Source organism: Cystoisospora suis, assembly GCF_002600585.1.
Source record: "Cystoisospora suis strain Wien I chromosome Unknown contig_177, whole genome shotgun sequence".
NCBI lineage: Eukaryota > Apicomplexa > Conoidasida > Eucoccidiorida > Sarcocystidae > Cystoisospora > Cystoisospora suis.
In genome coordinates, this window is record NW_027152979.1 from 1,900 (window position 1) to 12,957 (window position 11,058).

The following is an 11,058-nucleotide window of genomic DNA, read 5'->3' on the forward strand; positions in this document are numbered from 1 at the left end:
GTGATAGATAAAGGAGCGTGAGAGATACAGAGAGTGAGAAAGAAAAGGTGAGACCTATACCACGGTGTACACAAGAAGATGTGAAGAGAAGAAGATCCTCTTCTCTATTCAAAGACTCTAAATGAAGTGAAGAAACTTTCCTTTCAAGAATCAAGTCATAACTAAGTAGATCGTCGTCCATCCCCCAATGTGAGAAGACCGAGAAAGGATCAACGAGTGCGTGATCGAAAGCGCATCCAGCACCTTTCTTTCTTTCTGACAGAGAAGAAGAGGAGAGGGAGAAGAGAGACCAAGAGAAGTGAATTTGAACTTTCCTCTATCTTCTTTACTTACTTGAAGAAGAGAGAAAAAGTTGTTCAATCTCATCAGAGAGAATGTCTGAATTGGATCGACAGAAATCTCGGACGTCGTAAGAAACGTCGCATGCAAAATGCGAGACTGTAAAGCGCAGCCCTCCTGCCGAAGGACTCGAGAGATCTCGAGGCTGCTGATGATGCTGTCGATGATCTAAATACAAAGAGAGAGAAGAGAAAGAAAAATTAAGACGAAGGAAAGAAAGTAGTAGTAGTAGTTCATTTACTAGAAGGAGAAGAAGAAACAAAGGCAGACAGAGAAATGAACAGGAAGACAAGGGGGAGGTGGTCTATCTTATCTATCTGATACTATGCGGAGGATTACAAGAAAGAATGAAAACGATCTATCTATCTATCTTGAAGCTACGTTATATTTATCTATGTGAGATCTACCCTGCCTTCATAATTCTTTCTCCTATCTCTTTCTTCCTAGTGACTTAAGTTAAACCGCGTAGATGCGGAGACAGAAAAGAGAATCTCCGTGCTCTCTCCCCTCAGTCTCTCGGAGAGAAGAAAAGAAGAGCTCAAGAAAGAATACATAGATAGGAAAAAGTAGACTTTAGATAGATAGATAGATCACTACAAGGATAGGAAGGAAGGAAGAAAGTAGACAGAGAGACAGAGGAACTGACTTTTTCTTTCTCCTCCTGGCCGTATGAAGAGATCATCGACTCCCCTATTCTTCATCTCTGTGAGAAGCTGTAGAACGAAAGAAAGGAGAAAAAGAAAGAGAAAGAAAGAAGCCCTAATCACTATCGCGTATCGATTAGCTTCATATAGACAAAGAAGAAAGAAACGTAGTAGCAGACTTCTCTCAGTATAGATACATACACACTTAGATACTTATCCACATTCATGCAGCTAGCTACGATCCACCTATCTCATACAGAACTATACATCTCTATACATGTATGCATCTCTCTCTCTATATAGATCATAGCACATATATTTATAAATATATACTTGGAAATGCATGTACGTATGTATCTGGATGATGAATGAGACGTTCTGTATATCGTTATCTGGATGACTACTTACGAGCGGAGAGAAAAACGAGAAGACTTAACAGGTAAAGAAGAAGAAAAAAATACTGAGCTCTTGGAGATCAGAAGAGAGAGAAGGAAGAAGAAGCAGAAAAGGAAGATGCGGCTCTAGAGCTGTGAGATCACACATACATACCCCTATACATCCACCCCTGCCCTTGTAGTCGTATGCACACCATACATCTAGTGACGTATATATACATATATAAAGAGAAAAAAGAGAAATAGTTATATATATATATGCTTGGAAGTATGTGTACGCGCATGTAAAGAAGAGAAGGAGCCTGGCGTGAGGGAGGCTGAAGAGAGACGAAGAGAGAAGAAAATGCCGTCCTTCTTTTGCAGTTTGTTTACTTTCTGATAGAAGAAGACATCTCGATTTCCTCCTTGTTTGAGAGGGAGTTTCGATACTTCATCGAGTAGCTGAAAGAGGCCAGGAGTTTTCTTTTGAATGAGAGAATGAAGAAGATGTTTCATTGAGACATAAGACTGGAGATAAAAGCTCTCTTCCGCTTGTCTTTCTCCTGCGACTCCTCCTCTTTCTTCACCCCCTCTGCTATAATGACTTTGCTCCTTTCTCTCTTGAGAAGAACTAGAAGAAGAAGATTGATCAAGAGGAAGAAGAAGTTGCCTCGACTTGTCTAGAAGACCTTCAGATAGAAAGGAGACGTGTGACGCTGATGACACCCCCCCTATGAGACAACAGAGAATTGCGCTACGTAGGATCAAGAGATCTCCGCCGTTTCGCCAACTCTCATTTCCTTGAGAAGAAGAAGAAAAGAGAGAAGCCCTCGAGAAAGAAGAAGAAAGATGGTGTCGTTTATTTGAAAGAGAAGGCAGGAAAGACAAGGACGACTGTGATAAAGAGAAAGTAGAAGAGAGAGAGTGAAGAGAGAGAGAAAAAGGAGAAGAAGGTGATCTGTCGACATGTTTGACAGGAGAGAAGAGGACTGAAGAAGAGGCAGTCGAAATGAAAGAAGAAGAGGAAGAAGAAGAGAAAGAGAGAGGATGTATTAGACCTTCTTGAATATAGAGACATTTCTCATTAAGAAGAAGCTGTTGAAGGAAGAAACAATGAAGCTTCTCATTGGCGTAGTTAATACAGAGCTGCTCGAGTCGATTGCTATTGCTATGGCTCGCCTAGTAGCAGCACCATCACCACACAAGAGCCAGCAGCAAGAGAGAAGAGGAAAAGGAGGAAGCAAAGAAAGGAAAGAGAAGAAGCGAAAAAGAAAGAAGAAAGGAAGGGGGGGGGTGTGGAGAGAAATAAACAAAGAACAACAGACAGAAAAGAGACAGAACAGACACAAAACAGCAAAGAGAAAAAGTATTTGAAAGAAAGGAAAAAGAGAGGAGAAAAAAGAAAAGAGAAAAAGAAAACATTATCTGCATCTCCTCACACTGTCTCACTGTTGACAACGTTCTCCTCCCCGCTGTAGATACACCCCAATATCTCTATATATTTAGACACATAGATATTGACGCCTACATACCATGTATTTTAGAGTAGATAGATACATGCAAGTCAACGCGGATGTAGTACTTGCAGAAAGATAGAAGAAGAACATACCTATGTACATATACATGCATATACCTAGGAATCATTTATGTGGATATATGTATATACGTGTCTGTAGAGATGCCTCTTTTATACATAGAGAGAAGGTAGACGATAGAAATCTGTTTGAAAAGGTACCTACTGGAAAAGAAGAGGAAAAACGGGAGACATGAAGTGAAAATGAGTGAAAGAAAGGAAGCCGTTTTCTAGAGGTGAAGGTTGAGCTGAAGTCTTCAGAAAGAATGAAAGAGGAGGAGGAAAGAAAACAAGAAGCACGAGCCAAGACCGGAAAGGAGAGAAACAGAAAGAAGAACAGAGTGACTAAGAAAAGGAAAAGAACATCTAGAAAGAAAAAAGAATTAAAAGAGAATGACTGATAGATAGAGAGATAAACCAGAGTGTGTCCACTGCTACTACAAGAGACAGCTCGATGATTGCCGTCTTGTCTTTCTGAGGTGTCTATACACCCCGATAGTGAGGTGTAGACACCTCACTATCGGGGTGTATATACACTACATCATCGCGGTGTATTGTCTAGTAAAACGAGTACGTAAGAAAGACTTTCTTACTAAATCCTCAAAGCCGAAGATGTCAAGAATTCCAATTGAATACGAGCCTTCTTCTCCTTCTCCACTTCTTTTCTTTTCTTTCTCTTGCAGACAGGGGAAATCTTCTACGTGAGGGGACAGGAGTTGAGAGAAAGAAAAAAAGAGTATGAAAGAAAAGGCGAAGTAGTCAAGCTCATATCACCTTGACAGTACTCTGTAAGAAGGAAAGTTTCCTTGCTTCATTCATCCTTTCTCTTCTTTTTCTTCGTTGTGAATGATGAGCCAAAAGGGGCGACCCACCGATCGATCGATCTTTCCTCGCCTTTCGTTTTCTTCTTCTTTCTATGAGAAGGAAGACCTACGATGATCTCTCCCTCTAGGTATGTTCTGAACTTTGTTTCTCTCCTATGCTTTGCAGCAAAAGTAAACAAGCGCACGATCATCGGGGAGACACAGGCAAAGAAAGAAAAAGCCTATCTATCTCTAATCTAGCTATTTATCTTCACTCTATGTATGTATGAATAGGCATGTATGTGTATGTACTTGCAAGGTATACGTCTATAGAACCGCAGCAGAGTAGACATCCTTCTTCTTTCCCATGTAGAGGAAAGTCGAAGAAGATTTATGTCGAAAAGCAAGCAAGGGGCGCATAGATTGACTGGCTGATTGAAAGATACTAACGACTACAGGAGTCACCGAAAGAAACAGAACGTCATACATAGTAAGCCTACTTTCTCCTGTTTGAACCGAGCAGCCAGACATACACACCTCAACTTTCCATTCGCTGGGCTACTATGCTCTCCTCTCCTCCTTTCTTCTTCTTTTACTTTCTTTCTCTTTTTACCTGCAGATGTCGCACTCGTGGGGGGTGAGGGTCGTGAGGTGCCCCTAGAGAAGGGAGAGAACTTCGTCTTCTGACAGAAGAGACTCTTCATCTTCTTTTCCTCTTCTGTTCTCTTGTTCTCTTCTTCTTCGTTTCCTGGCAAGAATGAGCTTTCTACGTGAGTTGTCTGCTGGTGTTTCTCTTTCACTCCTTTGCTTAGTTCAAGAAGAGAAGACTCAGAAGGAGAAAGAGAGGAAAAAGAAGAAGAAAGAGGCCTCGGTCTGTGGAGTTCTTGTTTAGATCCAGCAGCAAGACTGGCGTTGATCTTCGAAACGACGCAATCAAAAACTCGACTATACAATGCCTGCAGTTCAACGAGGTGTACGTACACCACGCAACAGACAGAGAGAGAAAGAGAGAGAAAAAAGACAGGAGAGAGCAACAGCGTTACGTGGCTTCTTTTCCGGTAGTTTGTAGAAGTTGAAGAAAGAACTTCTCCCAACATAGGAGAAACTTTTCTTCCTACAGAAAAGCATCTACTGCATACTCTCCTTGTCTTCTTGTTCTTGGGGAGAAAACGGGTTGAATATTCTCTTTCTTTCTTTCTTTCTCACTCTTTCTTTCTTCTTTCCGACTCCGTGGTCGCTACCAAGGAGACAACTGCAAGTTAGTCTTTTCTTCTGGAGTTTAGAGTAAGTTTTAGACTTTCTTTTTCTTGTGTTTCATGTCTCCTATCTTCATTTCTCTCAGTCACCATTCATAAGCACTCAGCGAAGAGGAAGAAATGAGGCGACAGCACCAATAGAGATATCTGTATCAACCATGAACCCAGATGTATCTATCTCTCTCTATATATGTATATCTTTCTATACGTACTATATGTACATCTATCTATCTATCCATATGTATATATATATATATCTATGTCTAAACGTAAGTCTACGATGTCCATTATGAGCCGAGTTCCTCATAGGATCATTCTATGCAGGGAATAGAATCAAGTGAAGGACTTCCCTTCAATCTCTTATCTCTCCTTTCTGACAAGTCTCTTCTTCACTTCACTTTGTCTCTCTCTGTCTCTCTTCTTCTTTGTTCCTCCCTCTCAAGAGCTTCAGACATAAACGATGATCTATCTTGTCTTTCTTTCTTGACTCGTGTAGCCCCTAGCTAGCTTCTACTAGTCTTGGCCCTTACTTTGCATGTGGCATTTCGAGCTGCTAGCGCGCCTTCTCGATTCAAGTAGCTTCGAGTCTCCCTGACAGACCGAGAGACAAGAGCTAAGCGTAACTTTTCTTCTCCTTCTTCTCCACCCCCACAAACACCTAGAAGAACAAGCAAAAGAAAGAAAGAAGAGGAAATGACGTAGAGAGGGAGAAGAAGGAAAGTCGCTCAAAAGTGAAGAAATCTCTTTCTTACAGAAGTCACATAATCCAAACATGCTGGCGCCATCATACATATAGACAGACATACAGCCATTATAGAGATGATCCCTATAGAGATAGACTGATACAGACATATCTAGACGCACTCAATTCTAAGACGAGCGTGGGGAGAAGGAAGATGAGATCGGGGGCATGCAGACTAACAACTCTACACTATAAGGGGAAGAGACCTCTCCCTTCTCTTCTCTTGATCAAGTTGAATGGAGAGAAACAAGAATAAAGCAAAATGAAACAACAATACTCTCTTGCTAGCAGAAATCTGTCTACCTACGCACTTGCATCTATCTACCTATCTATCTGCCTGGATGTATACATGTACGTATGTATATCTATATCTATATATATAGAGAGAGAGACAGATAGCTAAATGTATATGGGAGATGAACGACTTCGAGAGAGGGAGATTGATGAACATGTGACAAGCGAAGAAATCTATCCCCGCCCAAAGACCACGTAGATGAAACCGAAGGTTAACAAAAAGAATCGAGGCAACGAAACTTCATCCATCTCCGTAAGTACAGTCACATATTTCCCCCCATGTTTAGATGTGAATCAAAACATACATATACATATATATATATATATAGAGAGAGAGAGAGAAAGGTGTGAAGAGAAAGGAAGTTTGTGAGCTACACTGTTGTACCGAGGAGTTGTGCTGCGGCTCTTAGACTTTCTTTGCATTCCTCAGTTAACTCGAGTGCCTTATGGCAATCATCACTCTCCTTTGTCTTCTTATCCCCCTTCTCTTCTTCTTCTTTCTCTTGCTCGCTCTGTTCTTCCTCTTCTCCTTCCTCCTCTTCTTTTCGTTTGCCTCCATGATCTTCCCTCGAAGTATCATCTCTTTGACTCTTCTCTGCACCACTCCTAACTTTCCTTCTCTTTCTTCTTATCCCGTCCCCGTCTGCTTCTTCTTCTTGTTCTTCTTCTCTTAGCTCAAGTCCTCTACGATCTTCTCTTCTTGCTCTCTCCCCTCCTCGGAAAGAAAGGTTTCCTAGATGCAAGATGGCCGCTAGAATTCTACATGAGAGAGAAAGAGGAAGAAAGAAGTCAAGTAGGAGAAGGAAGAAGCGCGGAGAAAAGAAGGAAAGACGTAAAATGACATCTTTCAACATTTGAGTGTCCTATGCATGTTTCTATGTGCTCTGAGCGGGTAGATCTACATCGTCGCCATGAGGTACGGTCTCTGTGAACGAATCTAGTACGAAGAAGATGGAGAGAACGTGAGATTTAGAGAAAGAAGAGAAATAGAAACAAGAAGAAACTTCATTCTTTCCTTCAGTCTTCGCATCTCTTCTCTGTCCCTCCTTCATCCAAGAACATGGTCGTTTAAGAGAAATGATATCGGCACCAGGTGTACATACACCTTATCTTCACATACCTTAGTCCTAGTACTACTATGCCTCTTTTTAAACTTCTCCTATATCAGATAGTCAGAAAGAGAGACTTGTCTATTGGAGACAGGCAAGCAGAGGGGACAGGAGAGAGAAAGTGAGAAAGAGAGAGAGAGAAAGAAAAAGAAACGACGAAGGAGAGCAGAGATGATAAGTAAACATGGAGAGAAAAGGAGAGTTGACTGGTGAAAAGCACAAGAAGAAGATTTCTTGGCTTACTTGAAGACAAGAGCTCGAGTCCGAGCATCGATACCCATAACACCCATCGATTGTCTGAAGAGAAGAAAAGAAAGGAAAGAAGAGAAAGACGAGAAAAAAAGGGAAAGAAAGAGATATACACCATCACTATATACATAGACCCACAGTGAGAAAAGATTTCCTCCAGCTCTGAGAAGGTGTCGAGAAGAAGGAGCTGTGTAAGGCCGAACTTATCTCTCGCTTTTCTTCTAGGTAACCGAGGCAAAGAAAAGTGAGTGAAAGAATGCGAAGCGAGAAAGAAAGAAAGTAGGTAAAAGAAGAAAAGAGAAAAGAAACAAGTGTCCGTCCTCGACAGGCGAAGTTTATTCTTCTTGCTCAAGTCCATTACGAGCGTCGTCTTCTTCCCTTCTTCCTTTCTTTCTCCCACTGTCTATACACCGCAACACAGGGTAGTCGCCACCACTCTCACACCGCGTCCACATGCATGCACCACCGACTAACTACACAGTCGGCTGCATGCATCTATCCATCTATACAGATAAGTACACACCTAGGCAGATATATGTATATCTATGAAAAGAGATAGCAGCGAGGAGGTCGTACATGATATGACGTAGATCTCTCCATGGTGTAGTCACTGTAGAGGGAGTAGGACAGGAGTCTTCTCTCTTATTCTCTCTTCTTGTATGGCTATGAGACGGACTCTCCTTCCCCGTTACCTCGTCCTGCTGATGGGCACGTTCTTCTTCTTTTTCTTCCTCTCCCTCGTTGTTCTTCTTTCCTTTCCTCTCTAGTTCTTCTCTCTTCGTATTCTTATCCTGATCTTTCTTAAGCTGTTTAGCAGAGGGGTGACTCAGGATCTGAAAAGCTTCAAGACATCCTCCTTTAAGGTGTAGTTGAGGTAGAAGATCTCGAATTTCCTTCTCTTCTTTTCTACACCTCTCTTCTTCTTCTTCTGTCTCTTCTTGTCTCTCTCTTCCACTTCTTATTGTTGAAGAAGAACAGAAAGAACCAGAAGAAGATCTAGATTTCGCTACGTCGGCTGCTGCATGGCATAGAGCATAGAAGATGTGAAATCCAAATTCTCCTGGTGGAATCTGAACGACCTGTACATACACCCGAAGACATCAATTGAGAAAAGTAAGAAAGAGAACTATGTAGTCAGCTCAAGAAGGTTCGATGGCATGAAAAGACAACTCCGTATGATCAGTCTATAGTCAATGAATGATGAGGAACGTACTTTATGAGAACACAGAGACAGAGAAGGAGAAAGGAGGGGTGAATGGAGCTTGGCGCTTGATTCGGCTGAAAATCTCGTGTGGCTCTTTCGACATAACTCTTCATGTATACATACAGACATACCTATATATATAGATCAACAGATACTTTCATACACATATACACACATACAATGTATCTTTGTACTTCTATATGCACGTATACATGGATGTATTTTACATATGTAGATAGAGAGATTAAAATGAGGACTGAACTACGCGCTGACATAAGAAAGAATTTGAAGGAAGATGAGAGAGTCGTCTTATCAGTTGCAGGGAAGGCGTCATCACGGTGAATGATGGATCTTAGATCTTCCCGGCGTACTACTCAGGCTCCTTCTCCTGCCCCGCTCCGAATATAAGCCGATACGAGTGCCTATTGGAACTCCGTTGAATGGTCGTATCATTAAAGATGTAGACTCCTCATAAGTCGATGCTGAATTAGATTAGAATAGAATGATTAAAGAGATAGATAAATAGATTACATTGATAGCGGAAGCACCACGAGGTGTATCCGTCCATTGCTAGAGAGAGAGAAACGTAGAGACAGACAGAAGGTCGTGTTTGCTTTGCTTCGCTTCGATCTTACTCTTTCCTTAGCAAGAAGATAAGTGAGAATCGAAGCCTTTTGAAGTTTTCCTCGATCAGTGAAGTGGAGCACGAGCATCTTTCCGAACCGACTACTATTGACGTTCAAGACTGTATGAGCTGTACATACACCACACCCATGAACAAACGTATCAGAATAGTCATCACTAGAGAAGCAGCAGGTATCTCACGCTTGTCTTGAACCTGTCTATATAGTAACCCATGTAAGATATATGCACACATAGAAAGAGAGATAGATTTCAAACACATCGCTCAGCGAATCTGTCTTTGCCTTTCTCTCTCTTTTCATACCTAAGTACGTGCGCCATATCTCTATCTCTATACACTGAAGACCGACGCCTTAAGTATTCGAAGCTTCTTTCTACACATGTGCAGAGATAGGAAAGTGGATAAATATACCAATAGACATGTAGAGACAGGCCCTAAAATACTTCTGTAGATATGTATCTATACGTCTATTGAATCAAAGCATTCAGAATGCTGCACAGCACGGATATGCTATACAAATTCAAGGAACTACCACTGAAGAAGACTAAGATACATATCTACATACATACATATATAGTAGACTGATAGAGTAAGAGTTTAGTTTACGCTATATGCATGAAAGAAGATGATGAGAGAGGAAAGAACGAAGAAAGTCGAGAAAACAAGGGGAGGAGGAAGAACAAAACGTTAGATGAAGGAAGTCTCTCTCTCTCTCTGGGTAGAGATGAGGTGGAGTATCGAGAGGAGACAGTGTGGAAATTCATGTTCTTTTTCGTATCCGACCATTTCCGAAGGCTTCTAAGACAGGGACCGACTGTAAGAGACGTTTCTCGACTCCTCCTTCTCTTCTGAGAAACACCAGGAGACGAAGAAGAGGACCCTCAAGAATCTCTCCTTTCTCCTTAGCAAAGGATAGATGGAAAGGGAGAGAAGTCTAGAGAGGGTGACCGTTGTGTCTAGATGGGTCGAGTGAAAGGAAGAAAAAGGAGAAGATGAAAGAAATATGCACATGAGTCAACTGAAAGGGGTGGAGAAGGGGTGAATGATCAGAAAAGGAGAGTTTCATAATCTTCTTAACGACATCTACCTGCCTCGACAACCTTTCTATCTTCATGCTTTCACTCAGAGCATACGCACACACACACATGCATGCATGTATACATATATATACATTTAGAGACAGAAAGACAGAGAAAAAGAGACATGCAGATATATAGAGATGTAGATTCAAACGCATCCCTAAATACATAGAAATATCTCTATATACTATGTGACTACATACAACTCACACACATACGTCTCTCTCCGAACTATCGAGCCAGATCACTTCAATTCCTGAATGAATCAACAGTGATTACACATGTACACGTATAAAGATCTATCTAGAACTCCTTGTCTCTCTTTCTCTCTCTCCCTATATAGGCGGACGGATGAAGGGCTGAAAGCAACAAGAGGAAAATTTCGTATCTCTCTCCGTCTCTGTCTGTCGCGTCTCTCTACTGCACGATGTGTGTTTTCTAGTCAGTTCATCTTGAGTGTGGAAAGAGGAGAGCTGTTGAAGACAACAGCTAAAGAAGAAGTTAACCGAAGGTGAATGGAAATGGAAAGAAAGAAAGAAAGAAAGAAAAAAGAGAGAAGGTTGGTCTCCTTGCACATACTCAGTGAGAGGGGATTCACTTCGCCGCCGGTGCGAGACAGCCGCGAGGTATGTGAGGACATGCTGTGAAAAAGAAGAAAAGAAAAAGAAAGAGAGGAAGAAGGAGAAATGAAAGAAGACACATGAGAAAAGAGCAAGATAGGAAAAGCAGAGAAGAAAAAGAGAAGAGAA

The 11,058-nt window shown here is 41.5% G+C and overlaps 1 protein-coding gene across 1 annotated transcript in view; it reads right to left on the reverse strand.

The window, feature by feature from the left end:
* CSUI_000425 (myosin k) overlaps positions 1–11,058 on the reverse strand; it is a gene marked incomplete at its 3' end in the record, with an annotated part of 13,305 nt that overhangs the window by 1,628 nt on the left and 619 nt on the right. Inside the window, exons 2-13 of the mRNA XM_068060659.1 lie at positions 10,889–10,950; positions 10,014–10,078; positions 9,223–9,341; positions 7,960–8,462; positions 7,378–7,431; positions 6,411–6,784; positions 5,520–5,647; positions 4,347–4,689; positions 3,524–3,627; positions 1,751–2,536; positions 986–1,052; positions 334–507 (exon numbers count right to left, since the gene is read on the reverse strand). Coding sequence (XP_067927360.1) covers positions 334–507; positions 986–1,052; positions 1,751–2,536; positions 3,524–3,627; positions 4,347–4,689; positions 5,520–5,647; positions 6,411–6,784; positions 7,378–7,431; positions 7,960–8,462; positions 9,223–9,300 — 2,611 coding nt within the window. The remainder of the gene's footprint in view (positions 1–333; positions 508–985; positions 1,053–1,750; positions 2,537–3,523; positions 3,628–4,346; positions 4,690–5,519; positions 5,648–6,410; positions 6,785–7,377; positions 7,432–7,959; positions 8,463–9,222; positions 9,342–10,013; positions 10,079–10,888; positions 10,951–11,058) is intronic.